Source organism: Passer domesticus, chromosome 7, assembly GCF_036417665.1.
Source record: "Passer domesticus isolate bPasDom1 chromosome 7, bPasDom1.hap1, whole genome shotgun sequence".
Lineage (NCBI taxonomy): Eukaryota > Metazoa > Chordata > Aves > Passeriformes > Passeridae > Passer > Passer domesticus.
The window spans coordinates 11,618,431-11,644,619 of record NC_087480.1 but is presented as its reverse complement, the minus strand read 5'-3'; the positions used below and the strand labels follow the sequence as shown (position 1 = coordinate 11,644,619).

Genomic DNA, 26,189 nt, shown 5'->3' with positions numbered 1-26,189 from the left:
ACATGGCAATTCCTGAAAGGGAAAAACTTACTCAGGAAAGGCAGAAATTAAACAGCAAAGTAGGTAGAATGAGAATAGTCTCTACTGGAGAAAGTGGAACTTGACCAAAGCTTTCAATTGACAGTGCAGTCAGATGACTGCTGACTTTTTCCTTTGAAGCTTTTCTTCAGTGATTTTGAAGATATAGCATTGATAAACAGAACCAGGTTGTTTGGCTAATTCATTCTTACTCTTTTCTTACTTTCTGTGTAATTGTGGCCCAGCTTTCAGTCAGTAAAATGGTACAAAAGAACAGCTGTTTTTAAATGCCCTGGTGCTTAGAAATCAAAATATTTCCAATTCCCTTCACACATGATTTTATTGCAAATATGCTGAATAGTTCTTAGGATCACAGTAAATAAATCTTGTTGTTTCTAGTGATCTCTGGCTGTATATCATATCCAGTGTGTAGCATACACATCTCCAGCTGCATACAGTCGTGTCGTTCCTTTGAAGCAGCATGATACTTCACCTAGGAATGTGGAGTGAACAATTTCTTTCTTGGGACACCCCCACCCTACACTTTTTTGGGTCTAGAACCAAAAATGGTGGTGATCTGTGACCATTTTGAGCTCTGTAGGTTGTTGTGCTGATATTGCCAGTATGTTCTAAACAGGAAATTTATGTGGAATGATTCATCGTTAATTGGATGCATCTGCCTAAGTTCTGAGGAGGGATGAGAATACCCATAGTTAAAAAAGCTATTACTGCATTTCTTATAAAATCTACATGTTAAATTCAATTTTCTCTGCAGTTATATCAGTGAAACACAAGGGAAAGTATGTGTATTATTAAAATCTTCTACAGAACTTTATGGAGAGAGATTCGGACTTGGTGATTTGTATTTCATTTTACTAGGAGGTAAACCATGTTCAAATGTTCTACAGTGTTGAATGCTACGTTTTACAATGAAGAAATTTTACCATGGCTAAAATAGTCCTTTAGACTGAATGTGTTAAATTGACTATCCCACCTGAATGCATAAAAATAAACCAATCTAGATTATGAAAAATACCTTATGTTTTACAGCTCCTTCAAGAAAATACTCTGAACGTGGAAGCAGGTTACCACAGAATTTCATAACAGGTTGATAAATTACTTTTTCACGTATTCTGTACAGTAGTAATACTTAGGTTTTGGCACTAAAGTTTTAAACTCCTGCTTTTATAAACTTGAGATATTGAACAAAATGGTTTCAGTTCTTTATTTTAGTTTTAGTTTTTAATCTATTTCATAGAACTTGAAGTAATATTTCATGACTGTTGGATGTAAAAATATGGGTGCATAAATTTTTAACTCTGTGTTGGTTTAGCCTATCAAGGCTAGAATATGTATCTGGGGAGGGAGTTAGTAGTGAACAGGCAGGTGAAGGGAGATGTTACATGGCAGAGTCTGCTGTCCCAGAAGAAAGTAGTAAAGAAAAATTGGAGGACTCCAAGGCTTAGGTATATTAACCTAATGGCTGAAAATGGGATTTAACCCACCTTTCTTTAGCATAGACCTGTCTCTACTGACTATATGCTGTAATCAGTTTTTTTGTTGTGTGTTCTGCTTACCACTCCACCTGAGGGAAATAGGACTGCTCTCAGACACTCAGCTTAGATGTGGCTGATCAACAAAAGAAAACAAAGAGAAGCTGGGAATGAGAAGCACTAGATGGAAGGAAATTAAACCTGTGACCCAACTTTTTCATAACTGAATTTGGGTGTAAATTCCATATGAGGATTTGGCTACTGCTGGCATCAAGTACTGCTCTGTCCCTGTCTCCAATTTCAGGAGTCAGTCCTTGTTGCTGCAGTACTGCCTGCTCTCTCTGTCAAAAGTACTAACCTTTTCTTCCTGTTCCAAATTTTACCTTTCAACTGTAAAATAACAGCACAGCAAGCTAATTTAAGGGGTGAAATTGAAAAATATTTAACAACTGATCACATTAAGATGGATGCTGGCTGTACTTGCTAAAGACTAGTGACAAGTTTTTGTACGGACAGGACAATTTCCTTCATGTATTTAGTTGAGTTTACTACTCTAACCCTGTAATCAGTCCCACAGGTCAGTGCTAACTTCCCAAAACCTTTACTGCCAAGCAGTGTTGCTGTGGGTGTAGGTAGTTATTACCATTGATCCAGGGCAAAGCATACTCATTCATCTGACTGCAATTTTTTGAACTGCAGAGTTGGGGGAATTACATGTTTTTGATAGTTGTTGTGGCCTTCATTGCTGACAGAAGTCATAGGTTGAATTAATTTGTGCAAATAACATCTCATGTAATCTTTCAGAGCGTATTGTTGCTTCTGTGTTGCCCATTGATAATACTTCACAGGCTGCCTTGCTTTTGGCTTTGACTTATAGTACACCACTGCTGAAAGTTGGCTTTTTAAAATTCTGTTAATACTCTGTCTGGTGGCCACCAGTGGAAAAATGCCTGATAATTGTGAGATGAAGCTTACATTATCACACTTGTAATTAAACTCTGCAGACAGCAGTGTAGGTTCATGACAGCCTGCACTCACTAGGGTTATGCTGTTCTTCTATGTTCAATATTGTTTTTAAAGTCAGGGAGCTTCCTTTCCATTTGTGTGTGTCTGTGAAAAGCAGGTGCCTGCTGGTCTCTTGAGTTCTCAGGGCTGCCTTACTGAGGCACAGGGCACAGACCTCCAGGTGAGAAGAGGTGCTGAGGGCCATATGTGCTGACATGGTTCTGTGTCCAATTGAGTGAACAGACAAACACTGAGTACCACAGAGCATGTGAGAAGCCAGTGGCAATAACCCCCTGGAATGAGTAACTGCTGCCTCCCACTTAACAGCAAGTTGCAGTCATGTAGGGTAAAATTTTTGGGGGCGGTTCAGCCTATGAAATCCACTAAATTTTAAGAACAAAAATGCCCTACATGCTGTCAGCTGGGACACCTCAGATATTCATCTGTCACACTGAGTCACAGAATTGTTTACATTGGAAAACACATTTAAGGTCATCAAGTCCAGCCATTAACTCAGCACTACCAAGCCACCAGTCCAACATGGCTCTGATTGCCAAGTCTACATGGCTTCTAAATCCCTTTAGGGTTGGGGACTCCACCACTTGTTTGGACAGCATGTTTCAATACTTGACAACCCTTTTGGTGAAAAAATACTTCCTAATAGCCAGTCTAAATGATGTCTGGTGCAACTTAGGCCATTTTTTCTTGTCCTGTCACTTGCTGTTTGGGAGAAGAGGCTGACCCCACCTGGCTACAGCCTCTTTGCAGGTGAAGAGCAGTAAGGTCTCTCCTGAGCCTCTTCTTCTCCAGGCTGAACATTTCCAGTGTAAGCAGCTCTCAGTTCCACCATCATATTTCCTTCCTGTGTTACAAGGTTCTGTAGGAGTGATTTCAGAGCATCCTCCATTCCTGGGAGATAGGAAGTGGGGTGCCAAAATGACACTTAAGAGGCTGTACTGAGTGCTTTTCCCTCAGACCAAGGATGGGGGCTCCTAAGGAGAGTTCAGGAATGCTGAAGAGGCTGCAGGGCTGCTGATCTGGGCCCCCTTGGGTGGTTGATAATGTTGCTGTGACATGGGCATCACCCAGTGCCCAGTATAAGGCAGGTTCTGCTCACCTGCCAGGCAGCAGCAGAGGGAGGGGTTTAGTCTCATCACTTTGTAGCAATTTCATATCACTGGAACTCCCTAGCAAAAGAGAAAGATGTTTGAGCCAAAGCTGTGTTTGAAAGACATTTGGAAATAGATAAGTACTGAACACATTTATTATATATGCATGTATATTTGTATATAACATATAATCTATAGCACATGTGTTCTGAGTCAGAACTGGCCTGAAGTGTATTAAGGCAGTTCAGCCTTCAACTTCACTTTACAAATCAGAAGATATATATATATATATTTATGATGGTGTTGCCCTCCAGAGGTATTAATAATGTTGTATCTTAGAAGCCCTCTTTGTTTTCAAAAATGCTTTTGTTAAAATACAAAATTAAGGTATTGGCACTGTGATCTTGAAGTATTTACTGATTACCTCTGTTGAAACTGAGGCAAAATTATTTTAACATATACACATTTTGTACTGGCTCATGGATTTGCCTGCCATATCGTGTATATAGATGAGATTTTACTGAAACTTTGAGGTGTTCATATTTCTAAATTTTATCCAAGCCAATAAAAGCTACTTGCTTTGAGTCTGCTTGTAGACACTAACTTTACAAATAACAAGCACTTTAATTTGGGTAAATGTGTTCTAGTGGAATATATGTTTATTAGTAAAATGGTTTGTGGTGTAAACCCACAACAACAGAAAGTCCAAATGAAGTATATAAATCTGAATTTATTGAGCCAGACTTAGTTACTCTGTGTGAGTCAGTTCAGTAAATAGGTCTGTAATGATTTTGTGCACACAGTGCCAGGTTGTTACTTCAGGGAACTGTTGTTTAACAGAGCTGTTTGCTGCCTTCTCTCAAAGGCCAAAGCTAAATACCATACTGGCTCTTTAAGTGGAAAAAAAAACCCCAAATTTTTGTTTTAATGATGGGTTAAATGCTTCTCCTTATTTTGTTAGGAAGGAAAGTCTTGTTGTTTAGAAGACAGGAGCATGCCCTAGAGAATACATGTTTTTTTGCATATTGCATGTGTTGAGAATGTAGTCATTCTGCCTTAATGTTTTTCTTTATTTAAAACAAACAATCAAAACAAAACGAAAAACCCTGGTTTTGTAATTGTTACTCTATTATTCCTGAGAAAAACCTTGCTAGACCCTTGGACCTAATGGTAGATGAGTCTGTTTCCTTAGCAACACTGCTTGAAAGAAAGCAAAGGAAAATGCCACAAATGGAAGGACAGTTCTTAGATTATTATCTTTATGAAAGGAGGAGAGCATAATGATGCTCTCCCAAAGCTTTTTCAATAGAACCAGGGTTATCAAATATTGATAACCATTTTACTGTTTTGCTGGGAAAACTGAATTATAGAATATGAATGCTTTGGCACAAGGGAATGCATTACTGTGTTTTGTATAGTGAACTTACTCTTGGAGTTGACTGTTTATGAAAGGTATCTGAAAATCAAGGAAAAAAAATTATAATTAAAAATTACTACAAAATTGCTGTATCTGTATAAAATGGCTCAGTGAATTTTAGAGGGCATTTTACTGAGACTTAAACTTACTGTCATAAGTTTAATGTCTCAGCAGTAGAATCTAGTGTAACTAAGGAAATGGCCATATTTGAAATACTTATTTCATCACCTTATTAAAAATTGGGAGTTTCAAAAATGTACTTTTAGAAAATGCATGCTCAGAAAAAGACGTGCTCAAGCAAGATAACTTTCATTAGTTAACATAACTTGTGGTATTTGGAATAAATCAGATGTTGCTGGAATTTGATTGACCTGGCCCTATCCAGCAGTTACTCAGACTTTCCAGATGGGTTTCAGGGAGGAGCCATCTCATTTGTGACTCCAGCCTTTCCCAGATGATCTTGCATTTTGTGTTCTTCCCACACAGTCTCCCATTATGTGAACAAAATGATGCATGCCCTGTAAGTTCAAAGACAGAGTTCCTGTTGAGTTGAAATACTAGTTTGGTTCTAAGTCAGATATTTATTTGTCCTTGGATGTTACTTGACAGAAGTGTTTGGGAGGGAGGGTGGAGGTAGGAGAACTGGCCACCCTGGCTTTCCTACCACGCTCTATATTGCCATAACTTCCTTTTCCTTTACTAGTACAGGTAGTTGTTGGTACTTTCATGGGTTTTAGTCAGCTTTTTAATCTCTTTATATGAGATAGTCTTAAGGGAAACATCATCTAAACATTGCCTGAATTTTTTTATAATGACATTTGCTTTCTTTTGAGACTCTTGGTGGCTTACTGATTTCTGAAGCGCTATGAAGGTGTGCTGAGCTATGGGCCAGTGCTGCAGAATACAAGACAGGACTGTGCTCACAGCAGACAGAGGCATAGGTGGAGTGTGTCTCAGAGCACTTATGATGTAAAGAAAGGGTTTGTCTATTTGGAAACAGGACAGAATGGAAAAAGTTGGCTTAGAAATTACCTGCTTCTGGGTGAGTTTTTCTCTCTGGCTGTTCTCAGCTTAGCAGGTGTTAATTTTTAATATAGAGCAAGGGATGTTTTCCACAACTTTCTTCTGAGGGTAGTGAAACGTCCTACTGCACAGACTGGCCAGTGCTTATATGTACTAAATATGAGACATCCTAAGTAAGACTCTGGGAATTGAGGTGCAGCTGTGGTATATGAGATACCTTGCCCAGTAGAAGTACACTTCAGCTCAAGGAATTGTTTTTTACTGAAATCTGGTGTTTCAATACCAGTTAGCAGAGATTAGGCAAGGTCACAGGAAAAAGAATTGTCTCATGCTTACAAGCTGTTAAAATCTTTAAACTCTGCAGCTTTGTGTGGGAGGCACTGTGGGAAAGGAGTCTCTATTAAAGTTTTCAGTCTGTCAGCACCTCCTCCATTTAGGTGTTTTCTGATGCTTCCTTTTAAGACTATAAAGAAGAAATAGCACACACTGGGTGTGGGTAACTGGGCTCCAAAAGCTCTTGTTGTCCCTGTTCACTTTGACACAAAGGTGTTGAAGCTTTTGAAATTGTTTTTTTACCATTTTCCGTAGATCAGAGTAATGAGAGTTAGAATGCTCCTGTAAACTGTAGCAGTGTTTTCTGGAATTTTTAAATAGCACTGACAGATACCTGTTTCTAAAATTTGTTCCTGTTGACACCAGGAAGAAAGAAGTTATGTCCTTTACAAGAGCTGTGCAGTTAAGATGGTGGAAAAGCTCTTGGAAGGAGAAGAAATAGCCTATCCACTGCTGGAACACAGGCAGCCATGTAAATGCTGAAGAATGTCTGAAGGCATCTGAAGTTAAGCTCATTTCTGAGGTTGTCCTAAAGTCTTAGAGGCCCAATCACTCTGCACTATTTCAGCTTATATCATGTGTGTATTTGTGAGCAAGTGACCTCAAAGTGGGGAGGGAGAAACAACACACAGGAAAGTCTTGAAAGACTTCTTGAACTTCATAGTTTACAAGTGACTGGAGTTTTACTACAGTTCATTGTAGGGGGTATATATACTTACCTGAAAATAACCAGGTTTTTCTTTCCTAACATTAGTTTGAAAATATAATATTAGGAACAGAAGCACTCCAGGTTTGTCTCTTTTCTTTGAATTGCAGATGCACATTTCAGATTCTGCCATACTCCTTAGAAAAATGTATGGAGTGCTATATACACTTTAAATGAGTGTATATTTGTGAAAGCCTTTATTTTAAAACAAACTGAATGTACTTTGATTATTTTTTTAGCTCTGTAAATAACTGTGTTGATGCAATTCACAAAGCATCAACTGCTGCAAAAGTATGTAAATAAACCATTAAGAATATTTGTTGTATAACCAAAAAAATATTTCTAATCTCAAAGATTTCTACTTTTATTTCCATTTTAAAGACTTTTAATTAAAACTTTTCTAAATATAATTGTAATTTACATGTGGAGAATAGCTTTTGATCGTGGTGGAGGAGAGCTTTTTTTGGCCATCAGTACAAATTTCTGTAGGACTGGTAACACTCAGTTCTTCAAGCAAGGATATTTTCTGTGGGGGAATGGTGACATGTGCTTGTGTCGTAAATATAATACGTAGGCTACAAAGTGTCAGCTCACATGCTTAAATTTAGGTTCCCTGTTCCAGTGCAATGGTATAATCTTTATTTCTTAGTGCAGATTACTTGCATTAAAGGGTCAGTTGTCAGGCAAGCAGTCTCTCAGGTTGGAGAAGCACAGTATATAAATAACTCCCACAAGAACTTGGGGAACTGGTGCAGATGTTAAGAAGTGTTCTGCTGAGCCTGGGTACAGCTCCTGGGAACTCCTCATCTGTCAGAAGCTGCAGCCCCAGCTTCAGTGAAAGAGCCCTTTGTGGTCATGGCAGTTACTAACAGTTGTGGTTTAAGTCTGTATATGAAATGGGGTATTGCAAACTTCTACCAGCAAGGAATGGTGACTCTTTATTTTTACTGTATTTTTCAGTTCATTGGAATTCCCTTAGTTCTGATTTTACAGGGGAAAAGAAGAAAAACTCCTGGGTTTGTTTTTGAGCAGTACAGCTTTCTGGTACTTCTAGTTCCAGTAATTTTATGACTTCTGTAATACCACAAACTGAAATAGATGTCAAACTTCTTGAAATAGCTAATTAATTTGCTACTTTACATACCAGCCTAATTGTGAGTAACATTCTCAGTGCTTTATTGATAAATAAAAGTCAGATTAGAAATGCATTCACACTGGTACATTCAAATGGTATTTCTTACTTCAGGAGACTTAATTTCTTTCATTTAATGTTGCTAAAGTGAATAATGTAGAATAAAATATATTTAGTATGTAATAAAAGGTTAAGCAAGTATTTTCTTCAAATATTGGCTTATATCCCATTTAACTGAAGCATCAATGTAAAGCCAAAATACAATATGACTCAATTGTACAAGAGTTGAAAGAGATATGTCTGTATGGAAAAAAAATGTTCTGTGTGCATATGTATATGCATTTAACAGCTTCAGTTCTTATTGAATTAGAGTTAAAAGAGGTGCTTGTGTTATCTCTAGGCCAGTTACTTCCAGGTATTGTTGTTAAAGCCCCACATGTAATGTGTTCATTTGGCCAGGAAGAAAAAATGCTTGTTAAATAAGTGAACACAAAGAAGGAAAAGGAGAAATGTAATATTAAAGTAATTGAGAGGTCATTGTAACCTTGGTTCTACAGCAGGGCATCACTGCTTTTCACCAGAAATATTTTACATGCTCTGTCAAGAAATTGATGCTGGTTTTGTTTCTGTTCCAGAAACTTCTGCACGGTTTGCAAGCTGGTTAGCTGGCCCTTTCTCATCTGTGCTGAGGATGCATTCTGCAGTTTGCTCACTTAGCTACAGAGAGGCTTTTTTCCTTTGACCTAGACTGCTAATCCCTCATTGCAAAGAGCAGCAGCTGTGCTTTGTCTGTGGAGGTCTCTGCACCACATGCAGCCTCATTTGCCAGAGCCACCCCTCTTTGTGTGCTCAGCTTTTTCAATCACTGAAAGGGTGACTTTCTGGTTTGTTGCTCAGAAAACCCTCTTCGGGTTTGTGGAAGTCTGCAGTGCATGTTCTCTTCCCCCCCCCCAAAAAAAATTGAATTTCCAAGAGCTGTTACATATGATTTCACAAGACTGTGTTTGACTAAAGCATTCCTGACATTCAGGAGGTGAAACATTTCATGAGTCGCTTTTTAAACGGTGATAATCTATTTCCATTTAAATATTAGCCACTTTAGACAGATGTGTTAAATTGCATCTCTAATGATATGATTATGACTAAACCAATATTTTGTGTGTCCCCACTGTATCCTCATTTAACATTGAATAGTTGGGCTTCAGCTGGTCTTGGTACAAGTCCCGTAGTTAAACATATGTGGCAATGCAAGATGTTCGTGGTAGTTAAAAGCTGAATAGACACATGGACAGAACAATCCTTTCCGGGTTTGACTTTTACTGCAGTGAATGGCAAAACTCTACTGCCTTCAAAGGCAGAAAAATTTGGCCTGTAGTTTCTCTAAGAAAATGTGATTTAAATGCATTCCTTGAATACTTAAGTTTCTGAGGCTGCGGACAGATGTAGCCTAACCTGGACCTTTTTGCCTTTTCTTTATTTCAGAACTTCCTTTTCTTTCCACTTCAGCTGTTTTTATTTGCGGCTCAAAACCTGGTTTAGAGGGAAAAACATAGAGTGACAGCTGGCAGACTTAGAACTGAATGTACTGTTTAGCTGAGCTTGCAACCATTCTGTTGCTTGGGCATCTTGACCTTAGATAAGAGGGGTTTTTGAGTGCCCTATCCAGGCAGTTCTTAAGCTGAGTAGGTTGCAGGTGGTACAGAACGTGCCACCCCAAGTAGACAGAATTGTGACAGGAATCTGGAAGGAATAAAAGGATGAAATCGTGACCCGCTCTCATGAGCGAGAGGGAAGTGGCAGGGTTGCTAAAAGGAGAATAAGAAGATGGCTTACAGACAACTTCTTTTGTGTGTGGAAGGTAGAGGGAAGGAAATGCAGGATGCAAAGCTTCCAGATATATAGAATGTGTTTATCTATCTAAAACATACTCTATTCATAGCTTGATCCGCTAATGAGATTCATAAAGGAAATAAAAACCTGCACACGTACAAAATGAACAGAATAAAAGCCTTTTTGTTGCCTTAAATAGAAACTAAATTCTGTTGATGCAGCAGTTCTGATGGCTGTATTCTAGAATAGTTTCATGATAGTGGGAGCAAGTGCCTAGAAACCAAAAGTCTCATGAAGGAAGGAGGACCATTTCTTTCTCCGAGGTCTTGTTACATGTGATGTGCCACAAGGGACTCATCTTGTGCCTATCTTTTAACTATATTTATAAAAACACAGTATTAGTAAGATGCTATGAGCTCATTTATCATCCTCTACACTGACGGCACTCAGATCTGCATCCCTCTGCAGATGTACTTGCAGGATGTGTAAGAGATTGTGTTTAGCTAAAAACCAGTTGGTTTGAACATAATCCAAGTTGAGTTGTGATACTGATGGAACACATCTTGGGAAGCAAGCCAGGATATTATTCTGTGTTCTGTATTTTGAGTGGTCGTATTCTTACAGTATCCTTACAGTCTCCAACTGTATCCACACAGTAAGGCAGTGTGGACCTTGGGTTATTCTCAGTTTGTGTGTTTGTTGAAGAATTTCAAGACTGAATCCTGTCACTTTTTATTTCTCAGACTATATTTGCTAATACCTTCATATTTCAGCATATTTTCATGTCTTAATCTTTTTCTGTGAACCATTTACTACAACACCTCATGTAAGCATCTATGATTGAGCAACCAGGTCTGGTGGAAGGTGTCCCTGCCCACAGCAGGGGGTTGGAATGAAATGATCTTTAGGGTCTCTTCCAGAGCTGTTCTGTGATTCTGCAGTATTTGTCCTTCTAAATTGATGTACTGCATAACCTACCATACCTTTTGCTTTCCTTATATTTAACCTGATCATAAACATTTAATTTGTCCATCACTGTGATTTCGAAGTCCTGATTGAAAAACAGTTTCAGTGTTTGTGGCAAACAGTACTGAAACTGAGCAATAAAAATTCAACTATCATATTCTGATACAAAAATACAGTGTTTCTGGTGACAGAAGAAATGTTGAAAAAATGAAGTACTCTTATTCTAGAATCTCAGCAGCATGATTAAAAAAGACCCTCATTTTTACAAGCTGCAGGAATTTGAAGATGTAAATGTTTAAATTATTTTCCTGTATTTATATGCAACTACATTGCTTGACACATTTAGAAATGTTTTTCTGTAGGTACTTAAGATGAAGTCTTTTCAAAGTTCATAATAAATAAAAAATACCTCATTAATTTGTACTTTTATAAAATTATGGCTTGAATGCAGCTTTAGAGGGGGGGCAATATTTTGTGACTTGCTTAAATGACAGTTGAACTCAGCTATTATGTGGCCTCAAAGATTTTTGTCTTGATTTCAGTATCTGTTTTGGAGTAAAATAATGTTCTTAGGTCAATATTGAGAGATGTGCCAGACATGTAAAGAATTCTAGAGATTTCTTTTTATGTTCATAGTGATTTATGTGGTTAATGTTGCTCAAGCTGTGTGGTTCTAAGTGTAATTGAGCAGTTCATTTTTGTTCATTATCTAAACTTTGCCATCTGCTGGAAAGCCTTTTAGTGACATTATAATTTAGTCCAGTTGGAGCTCAATTAAGGTTTTCTGACTAGTCTGTTATCATGTATTCACCAAACAAAAACCTACACACCAAACCCTGGTCAGTTTTGTTGCTCGGTTTTTAAACAACAGTCTGGAATCACTGTGACAAGCCTACTGTGTTTTGCTGGGAGCATGTTTTAAGTGCTGTGAATTTAGTTTTTATGTAGCAAACCAAGACGTTTCTGTGGAAATTGACTCCTTTCAGCTTCCTGAATGTTTATAACACAAACTGTCACACATTTTTGAATTCCATTGTCATTTATCCCAGCAGGATGTATGATGCAGGGACAGGTGAGGGACAGTACAGGAGAAGGCAGGAGAGAAGCTGCCCCCTGTGAAGAAACTCCTTTATAGAGCTGCTGACCTGATGTTCCCTTGTGGTCAGGAGATGTTTGGGGTCTGTGCTGAGCAATTCCCAGTGCAGGCAGCTGTGGGGCAGTGGGTGTCCCAGACTGCCTCGTTGTGTTCCCACAGGGTGGAGTGGGTGGAACAGGCGATTGCAGCTGTCCACCTGCACAGGAACCGCTCCCTCTGGGCTGTTGTGTGCTCCCAGCTGCCCCTCTCTCACTGCCCTGTGTGAGGGGAAGACTTTGCATTTAGCACACCTCTGTCAGGGTGTAGCTCTGAGCTGTTACTGAAGCTTTGCTGCATCTTGAAGTTAATGTAATTGAAGATTTTTATTTTCTTTCTGGTATATTGTATAATAATGTGAAATTATACCTCGCGCCCCATAGGACTAAAACTGTGAGAAGAATGGAATCTTTACCTTATTTGGCCTTTTGAAAGGCCAGTAAATCCTTTAGAACCACAGAAGCACTATAGTGTAAGATTTCTGGTTTCAGGAAACAGGAAGTTAAAGCCACAGAAACTTGATTCTTATGAATGTAATCAGGAACCTACAATATCACTTTGTGGATCTTCTTAGTTTTAACTGAACTTTGTGATGGGAGCAGGTTGCAAGTGCTGTGACTTCTGTGATCATACTCTTCCACTTGAAGTCCATAGCAGTATGTACACAGAATTCTCCTAAGCTTTAAGAACCTATCCATACAAGCCTTTATTGTTTCCCTGATACTTTATGGCAGAAAGAAAGATAAATTAATTCCAAGTATCATGTCCACACAATGTAACATCGTCATGGCATAATGATGAACCAGGTTTATTTGGAAGAATCCAGTGTGATAGAATATTTCTCTGGATACTTGTCAGAGCAGTAGAAAAAACATACTTGTTTATTTCTGCTAAAAAACCCTGAATTTATGGGAGTGTTGGTTTTTACAGCTTCATGCTTGTGAGCTTGCTTTTCTTAAAAGAAATTTTGTGATGGTGAGTCAGTGAGGAGTTGAAGTTTTCATCTGCTCTGTACCCAAGGCTGACAGACCCAAGTGAAGAACCAGCAGCAGTGAAAGCCCCAGGAGCTTCAGCCCGTGGTCGCTGGGCTGGTGCACGTTAGCTCTGTGTCCTAACAGGTACTCACAGTGACTGCAGAGTCCTTGAGCAGCATCTCAGCCCTTCTGTGTGCTCTGGAGTGGATCTGTACCACGTAGCCAGAATAAGAAATCAAATAAGGATTTGTCTGGAAATGTTAAGTACTCCTAGAAATATTTTGTAAATGTTTCTTTTGATTTATACAACTGGTGGACTTTTTTATGGAAAAACAAGAGCCCAGAAACTTACTGACAATACCAGTATGATTTGATTTTTAATTGTGGGTATGGTTTCCACAATACATGTATGTACATAAAAATCCTCTTGAAGCCATTAAATTAGGAGAACATACAGACAGCTTATTTTTGGAGCCACTGGCTGTCTAAAATAGAAACTTAATTGTCTTATGTAGCCAACATAGGTTGCCTTTTCTGATGAGCTTTTTCTGAATGCTTAATTTATATACATGCTCTGATTTGTCTTAAAAGGAATGGTATTTTTTCAAAGCTGAAATAACTGTCTAAAATAGAGCTGCAAGCTTTTCCTTCTTCCTCTTAAGTTACTTGTCTGATTTCATACAGATTGGGAGAATAGTCTTGCTGGCATACTTCACTTCTGTGGAGTAAAAAAATAAATAAATTGATTAAAGGGCCAGATTGCCAGATCATTATTTTATTTGTCCCACCTGGCATGCTGTTGCTGTTACCTGCTGCACTGTGCTGATAAAATCAGCTGAGAACTTCAGAGATGTACTTCTGTGCCACACAACAAGTGTGTATTTCTTTTTTTATCCTCTGACTACCACTTAGCAACATAATGTGCAGGAAGTATAAATGTTGTTCTTTCCCTTTCTGTCTCCCAAATGTAAGGGAGGGTTCAGGAAAAACACGTCATTCACAGTTGTTTTGTTTCCTGGAAATTTTTCCAGTCTGACCCAAAAAAAAGAGCAACAATATAAATAAATGCTTTTTGCTTGCATTCAAGTGATTTGATGTTGTGTTTAAATTACTCCTTGAAATCTCCATTTAAATTGGCAAAATTCTGCTGGTCATAAATAAAAGTCTGTAGAAGGCTGACCTGTGGGTTGTGTTGGGCTGTCTGATGGCTTATGCTGACAGCTTGGAGGATTGTATTCATAATAATTTCTGCCTTCTGAAGTAGAGCACACTCTGCCCTGCTTTTCTGGCTTAAAAATTAATTGCATGTCGTGACTTGGAAGCTGTTAGTTTTCTCTGGTCTCTGCCAAACTGAGCTATGAGAGCTGATTTTCATTAGGAAAATACTGGTGGTCTGCTTAAGTGTTCCTTAATTTCTTCCTCTTGAAATTACTGAATGAAAAAGTAAAAATCTGAACTAACTTCACTACTCAGTAACCCAGCAATGGAACAGTAAATACTGTTTTTCTTTTCTTTTCTTGTTCTGAAACCCTGGCACCAAGTGTCTCTTGCTGTTGTCTTTTCTTCCCTAAAATCCAGTGAGTTTGCCACTCATTAATTTAAGGAGGTTTTGAATTAATTGAAGTACAATATCTCAGCCCTTTGGGCTGAATTCATTGACAAAGGGCCATTTCTTTGTTAAATACATCTTCAAATGTAATTCTACTAAGCTTAGTTGGCTCAGTGAAAAAATTGCAAAATCTCAGGGTTACACTTACTGAGCTAAATGAAGAGCTGGTAGGATTTAAGTCTTTTCCCTACCATCTGAAAGTAGTGCCAAGGCACTATTTATGAGAAGAGGGTAATAGTTTGTAAAATAAGATCTTTAGCCCACTTTTCATATGTGTACTGATAAAATTTGAAGAATTGTTTCGATGTCATAAAATTGTGGTTTGATTTAACTGTGTTCAATATCAGAAACTGGTTAAGGTAATTTATTAGAATAGAGTGAACTAAAAAAGTAGTGGAGAATTAATTTTTAATTGGATTAAATTTATCAGTTCTGCTTGATTAAGCTTTTGGGAGCTGCATTTCTACAGGGTAAGCTGAGCAGACTGAAAGAGAGGCTGTCACAAAAAGTAGATTTTTAGGAATCAGGGATCTTGGATCTGTTCTCAATTCTGTCACTGACTCAGTGTAAGCCTCCTAAATTGCATGAGTCACTTAATGTCTCTGCCTCATTCACACTTCCTATAAAAGTGAGTATTACTTACATCATGGCCAGTGTTTGACAGCTTCCTTTGCATCTCCTCCTCCCGTGTCATGTTTAAACCTTCAAAGTAATTTCCAGCAGTGTACATAACTGTATCCAGTTTTGTCTAAACTCTGTCCAGTATAGGTCTGTAGGTGGGACTATCCCTAAAAAAAACCTTTAGTGGGAAATTTCACTGTTCATGTTTGTTGTTAAATAACAGTGAATAAAACACTAGGAATTCAGTTAATTTAATGCCACCATTCATATGCATCAAAATCCTTCTTTACTATTTTTGATGCTTGTATGCTATCAAACTTTTTTAAAGGATATTTTTAATTCAATCACAAGGATTTTGAGGCATTTCTAAACAGAGTAATTAAACTTCACTACTACTTGTTTCCCTAATTTGTGCTCTGCTGTTACCTATCTGCCACATCACATGTAAGAGCTCTAGGTTCTCACAGACTGAAGCTGACTTTTTAAGGCATTTTTAAAGCCTACAGAAATTAGGGATGGAGAGCACAATAATGTATTTCATTTTGGTTCACCTGCACATACTATCATTTCATGTTTTCTAGAAAACAGAATATAGTCTTAAGGAACATAAATATGTAAGGAATATAATTTTTTTCAAATTGTCATGCTGTTTGTCTCAGCAACTCAAAATACTTCAAACAATTCCCTTTTCTTTCTATACTTTCAGTGTCTTTGAAGCGTTTGCAAGCTTTTCTATATCCCATGTACAAAGAGAAGTGGTCCTTGGAAAATGAAATTGCTGATAAACATTTCCTACAGCTACATAAACTTCATTTGAAGAAAAGCTGAGATTTGTGTAGTACGGCTCAGCTGAAGAAAAACTGATAGTTGAGTAACACTTTGTTTTGGCTTTTTTCCTAACTGGCAATTACTTGATCTTAGGACATCCAGGACTGTATAAATATTTAACTAGAAAGGCCATGCATATGCGTGCATGCATTTAGTATCTAAAAATAGTTTTCCTTGAATAGGATTCAATTCTGACTTTACTTGCTTCACTTTTTACATGGAGCAGACTCTATGTGGAAAAATGAATGCCCTTTTATTGGCCAGCTAGAATTCCCCTTGTTTGGCACTACCTCTTTTCAGCTTTTCAGTACTATGACCTTCCATTTAGTCAGCAGCAATATATGTAATCTATTTCTGGGCATGGAGGAATGAAGAACAGATGGCCTAGGAAATGCTTTTACAATTATTGGGCTTTTTCTTTAAAAGTAGTTTTGAATGCCACCTAATTTTTCCAACTTGTTTTGCTGCTTATTTCCACTTACCTTTCCTTAATTCTAAGTAAAGATTGTGGAGTTAATATTTTTTAAACATGGTATTGAATATGCCAGATTTCATTCATTTTTCTAACAGAAGAATTGACAGGAAAATACAGCATTGAATAAAACTGTAAAATCAAATTCTAAGGCTACAGAAGTACAGACACATACAGATTATCCTGTGCCAGATAAGAATGTTGATAAGCCACAGTTACATAGTGATTTTTTTATTCCGAGTTCAGACCAGTGGCAATCCTTTGAGGAAAGCAAGCATTGCCTTGTCTTGTTTTCTGCTTGCTGGGAGTTGGTTACCAGAAGGCACATGGCAAGTGCAGTGACATGTCAGGGGAGGCACATTTCTGAATTTCCATCCATAGATGTTTGTAGAGTGTGTGAACTGGATGGTAAGGGCAAACTGCTGCCTGTAGAAACTGTTTCTTGTCCAAACAGGAACGGCAAAAGTAAAAGCTCATGCAAGGATTTTTTTTCCTTGCTGACTAAGTGTTGACATCTGCTGACACTTCTGAGAGTGATCCCAGTCTGTCAAGCATTGAGAGCTGAGACTTGTCTAACGTGGAAGCTGCCCTTGAGGAACCACTGGGCACCATCCTCTTGTTCCACTGGCACCATCAGAACAGTCATGGATGGTGATTTCTTCACTACCCACAGAGATGAAGTTTAAACTCAAGGATAATGGCTGAGTTCTGAAGGGAAGCATCTCTGATGCCATATGTCTCCTGCTAGCAGGCATTGGGAAATGGAAAAATGAAAGCAGTTCATCTCTGAAGAGGTTTTACAAAAAGCTGGTGTGCTTTTAAGATTCGCAAAGGTATCTGGAACTTACTGTAGAGTTTGGACATGGTAGCAACAGTAGAATGATTGAGAAGATGACTGGTGTTCTAACTGTAATATAGAGCACAATAAAACAGATCTTGGTTTTTTAAAGTAGTATGTGATGTCAAAACTCATTAGGAAAAGGTTCTTCTAAAGCTGACCCCTGATAAAATTTTTGTTTCATAAATTTTGTTAGGAGACACTATTTCATATATAGCTAATCAATATAAGCTCTCTTGTCAGCATTTCCCTTCAGTAGGTTTTATTCCAGTTCCTGATTGTCAACACAAGTTTCTCCAGGTAAATTTAGGTTTTACTTATGAAACAACAGAGGCAAAGCTATTTTGAAAGATGGAAAGGGCCTGAAGGATTAAAATCCCAGCAATATCTGTGTAGAGCAGTCACAATGGTGTCAGAGGCCGTTACTCAAATCTCTGGTCTTACTCTGCCAGGCTTCTCACTTACCTCCAGCAGCAGGAGTTTTGAGACAGGATCTGTGCACCAGTGTCTGTAGCTGTGGAGGTGTCGAGGAGAAATTTTCCAGCATGCTGTACAGATGGAATAGCACCTGGCAGTTCAGCAGGAGTTACTTATAATTGAAATCACTCTATCATTTGATAGCAATATTTTAGTTCTTGGGAAGTGGTTACATGAAGACAAGGTATTTGTGCCAGTGTCATTGCTGAAGAATGAAGTAGAGCAGCTGAGCTGCAGCTCAGTGTGTGCTGGTCACTGCATGGCACTGCTCTCACTGCAACTGAACCACTTGGCTGCCTCTGTGTGCCCGAGGCTTTTTCACCTTTGTGTGCTTTCCTGCTCTCACTATTCACCTGAAGGTTTCATATCTCAGCTTTTTATCAATATTTAAATATGTCATGATTTCACTCATCTTGTTTCAAATTATTAGCTCAGCATTTAATTGATCTGGGGTGTCCTGCACAGAGCCAGGAGTTGATGGTCCTGATGTGTCCCTTCCAGTTTAGGATATTCTGTGGTTCTGTGAGACATGGCTTACGTGAGCATGGGATGGGGTTTGTTTCTGCTCAGCTTGAAAAATGTTAAATTACCAATGGTTTATCATCTAGCAATGCCAGTGCAGCAGATCTTCAGTGAGTGGGAATTTGCTGGAGACTTCTACTGCTACCTTTGTGAGGATCAGGCTTACACCCACAGCACACAGACGACCTTTGCCTCAAAAAGTTGAAATTTACAGTAGATTTTGGCGGCTGTAGGAATTGGAATTTCAAGACAAACTGCTAGTACCAAGTTGTGCAAAAAAAACAAAAAAAAAAACCTTTTGAAGGTTTTAAATTTTTGCAATATGGGAGGTGTTTGCTTGGTTGCATAAATTTCAATAAACAGATTAAAAGTAATATTAGCAGTATCCATGCATACAGTTGTTTGTAGGGATAACTGAATTTATTGTTTGTTGGTGAAATAATGCTTTTCTGTCTGGGTGCTTCTCAGTAGAGTGTTCACATAGATTGGTTATATGACAGAGATGCAGGAGACCTCAGGGAGATGAGCCATCTGCAAATCAGCAAACCTGTAGTAGCAATGTATTCAAAGAGGATTGGGGGTTCCAATAATAATTTTTTATTTAAAAGGGGGCTAAAATGTTATACGTGTGTATACATAAACTTACAAAATAAAATTCAGAAGAGCTTTAAAGTACAGTGATTCCATCTCTGACTCAAAATACCTAAGCTATAAATAACTGGATTCCTGGAGAGTGTTCTAGGAAGGTACCCCTGGACATTTGCTGTGACCATGTTCTTGTACTCATTCATTTTGCTAACTGCTGTTGGTAAGGAGTTACTACTAGATAGACCTAAAACTAGATAGACTTCTGCTTTGAGCTGTCCCTGTGTTCTGAGTGCCCTCCCTTTACATATGTATGTTTATTTTCATCACTGTGGGGAGGGATTTGAAAGCTGAATTAGGTCATTGGTATTTTGGGATGTTGTTGGTATGCTGTGACTATAGGAGTTATCTCTGATATTGCTCTGAACATCAGAGAGCAGAGGATGGTAACTCTGCCTGGTTCCAGCAGATTCAAAGCTAGCCTGGAAAATCGCATCAGCATTACCTGCTTTTGATATATCTTCAGTGGAAGTCATTAGTTAGATATCATGGGCCTTGCACTTTAAATCTCTTTAGTGTTCCCAGTTCTTCACAGGTCTGTGTAGAAAAGGACTTCGGAGTCTGAATTTCAATACTGTATTGTGTTTTGTAATATCTGCAACAAAAAATTTGCCTTCCCCCCCACCCCAGAAAAAGTAGTTATATTTTATCTCTTCAGGTTATGGTATTAGTTCTTGATGGAAAACTATTTCTGGTTATACAAATGATGATTTCCTTCAGTTAAACTTCACATATTGTGATTTTTTTTCTCGCGTGTCTTTATATGGTCTGATGTAATGAAATTCTATTACTCTTTATAAAAACAATTAATTCTGGCTATGGCTGTGATTGTGTCAGCTAAGGGGCAGCCACTGGCTCTAGGCCAAGTAAAACTCTTAAAAACAATCTAATTGTTAGGTGAAACAATGAGACACATGAAGAGCTTGGTAGTATTAAGTCTCAGTAAGTCTCTTAAATTCTCTTTATTCCTCCAAAAGCTCAGTTAGCAGATCGCTGTTTTTGTTGGAAATGGGCGTGTTTGTATCCACATCATATTTCAAAGCTTAAGAGAATAAAAGATTGAGATGCCACCCTCACATTAACCTTCCCTTTGCTAATTTAACTGGTTTTTAACCAAACTTATGCAAGTAGGTTTTTGCAAGTGTTCTTACTCATGGCGTTGCTTGCTGTGTGTTTCCAGGCGTGCTGGCCTGTGCACAGGTGGCTCCCTTGGTGTGGTTTTACCCACTAGGTGTGTTTGTCTGTAGAATGGTCTGTCATCCATGGATTAGCTGTTTGCAAGCTTCCCTGGTACTAATCATGACATCTGCTTTGCAGAACTTCCTCACGTCCTGTAGGCTTACAGTTCTGTAGAGCTCTTGGATGTTTTCACCTTTTAAAATTCACCTTTGCTAGTGAGCATGAATATTAGTCTTCTTTAGAGAATATTCCGCTTGTTTGGATTTTTTTTTCACTGAATAATTAAATTCTATAATTTGATTACTGTATTAAGTGTTTGATCACTGCAGGCTGTAGAATTTCCCCCTTCACTTCGTGTTGAGAAATTTAATCCTTTTTGAAAAGGGTTTACAAGTTGCAAGAAGAGCTATTGCTTTTGTAACTTTTTTCCAAAAGCTTTCTGGCACTGTAATTATAAGATTGTCACAGTAGCAAAACCAGCTCAGGAAGGAATGACCCTCAGAACATCATCTGATTGGCCAGCCAAGAACCAAAACAAATGTCTAAGGAAAAGGTTGGAAATGTTCATCAAAGTGTATGTTACACTGGTGACTGGGTAATCAAACTGGTCATTGTTTCATCAGGATTTTTTTTTTCCTTTATACTCTTCAGATAAGATACTTGAAATTAAAAAAAAAAAATCCTTTGAAATTCTGTTTTGTCTTCAACAGTGCCCTTAAAGATAGTCGTTTCCCCCCAATGACGAGGGATGAGCTGCCACGGCTTTTCTGCTCAGTGTCTCTACTCACTAACTTTGAAGATGTGTGTGACTACATGGATTGGGAGGTAAGAAAGTCAGGTATCTTCCATGAAAATGAACATCTGTAGCTGAAGTAACACTGTTTAAATGATCTGCATATAGTGTAGCTGTCACTCTTTTGCACTGTACACATGGGTATGTGCGTGGATTCAAAAGACAATTTTTGATAAAACTGTTGTCACCTCAAGAGTGTGAGCCATGCAAAAGGAATAAAGTTGTGGTTTTGCCCACAAAGGCACTCAGAGTGGTCTGCATGTCCAAGACTCCATCAAGGAAGGTGTTGTCTGAGGCCTCATTTGCAGCATCCACCTGGCAGATCAGTCCTTTGACTGGAAAGGGGTGTTCCAGTGTGGAAGTGAAGAGTCTGGTGTATGCTTCTAGAAACAAGTACTGCACAGAATTGCAGTCCCAGAACAAGCTGCTTCATTTAGCTTGTAGAGACATGGATCTTCCCCCAGACTTGGTTTACTTTCAGAGTGAGTGTCCTGCACAGGCCTCCCAAAGCCTTTGCACAGTGAGCCCATGTACATCTTTGCTCTCACGCTGCTTATGCATGGAGCTGAATCTGCTCTAATTGCCAGGTTCTAGGAAACCTGCATGCATCCTCTTGGAACAGCAGCATAAAAGAGATTAAAAAGCAGATGCTGACGTGTGTATGACAGTGTATACTGATGGAAGTGTTAGTCTGTAATGTTCTTTTCCCCAAATTATTTAGCATTAGATGCTTGCAAAATACAAGGTACTTGACTTAAGATGAACTCCTCATCTCAGTCATCATGTTGCACTCCTCATTCCTCTTTGAATCTATTTTTGAGTGGACATAAGAAAAATTTTGAAATTGTCATAGAATAGCAGACGTTATAATGCCAGAGGCACCACAAAAGCTATAGTATTTGGCTTTAATAATAACTTAGCCTGACTAAATATTTAGAATTTCTTAGGAGAAAAAGAGGCTTTCTGTTGTATTTAGAGATAAAAAATGTACATTCAATAGCAATTGCACTTGTTAGAACCGTAACAGGCTCTGCTGTTTCAGAAGGAGGGTATCAGCAGTAACCTCAGCATTATGGATTTTACAGTAGCTGAAAATTGACAAAGATGTATTTCCTGTTCACCTCATCGTAACAAGGGCTTCTTACCTTCTGCTGTGTAATTCTGAATTGAGATGAATGTGGGTTTTCTTTGGGGTTTATGAGCATTTTCACCATTATCAGAAATACTCATTTTTTTCTGTAATGTCAAACCAAAAATAAATCTTAGCAGAAACTGTGTCTGCATTCTCAATAAGAAGCTTTTACAGAGTAGTCTACCTTGTCACTGAGCCATTTGAGAGTGTTTTCAAGTAATCAGACTAGTAACTATTAGTACTAAAGTGAGAAATCAAAATCATAGAATTTTTCTCCTCTATTAGGTTGACTTCTGGTAGCCAGCACTGTGATGTTTTTAATTTCATGTATGATAATTTATTAAAAATCAGACATGAATATACTCAGAAAATGTGAAGTGCATAATGAAATAGTATTTAGTTCTTTGCATGCTGTAGTCTATAAATATTACTAGGTGCTGTTTCATTGTCTTAATAATAAAAGCCTTTCCTTAAGGATTAAAACATCTAAATGTCTTCATCCTTAAGGAAAAGCTGTAAGCAAAGCCTAAGTTCAGAAATCCACTTTCCCTTGGAAAGACTGGTTTTAGCTTTGTTCCTTGGGCGACTGCTGATTTATAGCTAATACTGATTCATAAGTAATATGAAAAAAGGAGGCTTTTACTTTTTATGCCCTTTCTGTATTTTGCTGCAGAACTTGTGAAACTTTAACAACAGTGTAAGTAAGCATAATGCAGAACTCCAGTGTTTCTAAATTCTGATTGATTTTATGGATTCTTACAGTTGTTCTTATTGGAAAGCCCTGACTTACAAGGGAAGAATGCAGGGGTCAAAAATATAAAAGGCCTTATGTTGCTTAGTTGCTCTCTCCTATTTCATTTAAGGTTTTCTAATAATGAGTTGTTAAAACCCTTCATAAATTCCTACAATTCTAAGAAATAGTCACAAAGTAGGTTTCCATGCAAAAGGACCCAGAGGAGGAAGGTGATGTATAAATATGAGATTATAAAATTTGTGGTTGTTAGTCCTTAAAAGAGTGATTCATCACTGTGTGTGCCTGGCAGTGAGATAGCTTAGGTCACCCATGTGTCTTTTAAGGGAGCTGCAGTTATGCAATATTAATTGCAAAATGACATTTCAGGATGTCTAGAGTGAAGTAAAGAGAGAGTCTGCATCTTTCATCTCCTGTCATGCTGGGATCATCCTGAAAAACATCAGCCTGGTTAGGAGTCTCTGCTTTTGCAGGTGTGCTGATGATGATCTTGTGGGAACCAGGTCAGCAATTTGCTGACACAGGTCACAATATTTCAAAATTACCAATTCAGACAACTCAGTGCTCTGAGAGACTTAGAGACAATATGAAGTCAGGAGTGAAGCTGTCTGGAGACAGCTCGGGAGTGTCTTCTCTGTGCTGAAGCAGAGTGACGGATGTTTTCTCACAGAAAGGAATTACCTTCCCAAACTAAATAAATGAATATTTCAGCTGTAAAAAGCAATGTGAGACCCTTTAAGTGGCAGAAACTTCCATCAAGTAAACAGGAGATCTGTGTGAGTTCACTGCTGTTAGTTCCCATGTGACTTCTCAAATGACTGCATTTTCATCTCTTAAAAAAGTAATTAGGGGAGAGTACACATTTTTAAAAGACCACTTCAATGCCATGTTCACAAGGATGCTTGCTGAAATACAGCTTAGCATTCTTACCTACCTGTGATTTGTCTGAGTTGCAGTGCTGAACAGAAGTAGGGCTTTGAAAGGAACACTGGGAGTGTGAAAGCTGCTTCTCCAGCTCTGCTTCACAGAGCCCATGAGAGACTGCTCTGCTCTGGTCCAGTTGCTGCTGGGATGGAGTTGCACAGCTTTTCCACCTCAGAGAAATAGACAGCATGAAAAACTCAGAGATCTAGGGGGTTTTGGTGATACTACTGCTCTTTTATTAAAGATCAGACAGCAAAGAACTAGTTACAAATCAAGTCATAAAGACCACTTATTTTTAAACACGTGCTATTGATAGCAGGCATTCCTTCCCTACATTCAGGCCTGCTGATTCAGATCCTCTCCTCATTTTTTATTAGGAGATCCTAAAGCATTGCAATTGTATGTACTTATAACAAAGAACTTCTTGGCTAGACTTGAGCAGTAGCTCTTCCTTAAAATAACTTGAGAGAGCTCTTTGCCCCAAAGTTGCTGTTAAAATCTGCAGAATTGTACGTGCTGTCTTGATACAAAAGGCCTTTAACCTGTGTGCACTGGTTTAAATATTAGCTTAAATAGTTGTAGCCAATGATGTTGACTGAAAGGCAGCTTTTCATTGTTGACAAAGTGGGTATATTCAGGAGTTGTGGAAGCTCTTTCCTGCCTGCAGGTGCAGCAACACCAGTGGCTCTCAGCTTCTGTTCTGTAGAACTGATGTTATTCTCTTTGGTCAATATTCAGTGATTCCATATAAATGAATGATTATGCTTGACATGAAGTAGAGAACAAACCTCCTGAGGAGTCTTTTTCCTCTGTTGTTAAATCAGAATGTAGTATTTAGATGCTACTAAAGATGATCAGAAAGAAGCCAGCATATTTGCTGCAAATGTGGCGCTAAAAAGCTGTAGAATTGAGCTGGTGCCAAGTGGGATCAGCTTCAAGAAAATAGCAATAGTCACTTAATCTGAATATTTCCATTTCTAAAACATTTGTGTACAGCTATTTCTATAGTATTAGTCAGGTAAATTAAGGGGAAAGTTACTGTTCTGTGGTGTCACAAGGAATACTGTGCAAGTTCTAGGCCAGCTTTTTTGTTGGAAAAAAAACCTTTTTTCTAGGTTGCTGCAGAGACAGCTGACAAAAGAAGAGCTGTCCCTTAACCCAGAGCCTAATTTTAGGTGGCCTCTGGCCACTTACACAACTGATCAGAAAGTTTATATCTACAAGTACTGCTCATATAGACCACAATATTTCATTCTCTAAAATTCTATAGAAATATTTCTATTGTCAGAGATTGTTTTTTTGCCTCTCTCTCCTTATCTTGCTTTCCTCTCCCAATAGCAACAATTTAAATAGGTTCCTGTCCACGTGGGAGGCTGAAGCAGCAATTGCGTGGTCCCTTTTCAGCTCCAGGGCTGCCTGTAGGCAGTTGTTTCCCTAATGAATGGTAATAGGTGAGGCAGAACTCGGCTCTATCTGCACAAGATTGGTTTGTTTGTCTAAACTTCACAGACAGATGCTGTTGTTCCACAGAATGCTGCCTGTAGTGCATCAGTATTTTTAGTCTGAGAAGCAGAGCTGGGGCTGTGTAGGAAGGTGTGTGCTGGTTCTGGCAGCAGGGCAGTTAATGCCACACAGACACCCAGCCCTTACCTCCCATCGTGGAGAGGGCTATTTTGGGAAATCTCACTGAAGTTTGCATCAGTTGAACACCAGTCTCTTGAGGAAAATAAATTCCACACCATGTTTATGCCAGTCTTAGTGTGCATCATTTTTATTTTGCTTGTGTGTGGCTTCCATTTATTTAACTCAAGCCTGCTAGCTGGAATTGAACAATGAAAAGCTGTTTGTCCTGCTCAGCTACACAGTTGGAATTCATGCTCCACAGGATGCTATGAAATTCTCCCCTGCTGTACATCCCTTTTTCTACAGACATGGGCCTAAAAGTCCATTAAAATGGTTAATGGGAAACATCCAGAGCAGTGTTGCAACTTGAATGTTGCATCATACTTCAGTACATCACTAGTGCTCCTGGTTATTATGCAAAACACTTGTGTAGCATTTAGAATCTCATATTCTGCAGGATTTAAAGGTGTGCAAACCCTGGAAATATTTAATCTTAGTACTGAATATACACAGTTACAAAATCACCAGCTGCAGAAACTTACTGATTTGGGCATAAACTCTGTAGACTGTTTTCAACTTCCAACATAATTTCATTTTACTTTCAGGCCTTTGGGCTTATAATTGTATCTTCTGAGTA

General features: G+C 38.5%; 1 protein-coding gene across 2 annotated transcripts in view; it reads left to right on the top strand.

The window, feature by feature from the left end:
- Positions 1-26,189, top strand: part of AMMECR1 (AMMECR nuclear protein 1) — a 94,346-nt gene that overhangs the window by 57,817 nt on the left and 10,340 nt on the right. For both annotated transcript variants that reach the window (XM_064426886.1, XM_064426887.1), the window contains exon 4: positions 21,040-21,154. In XM_064426886.1, the coding sequence (XP_064282956.1) occupies positions 21,040-21,154 (115 nt within the window). The remainder of the gene's footprint in view (positions 1-21,039; positions 21,155-26,189) is intronic.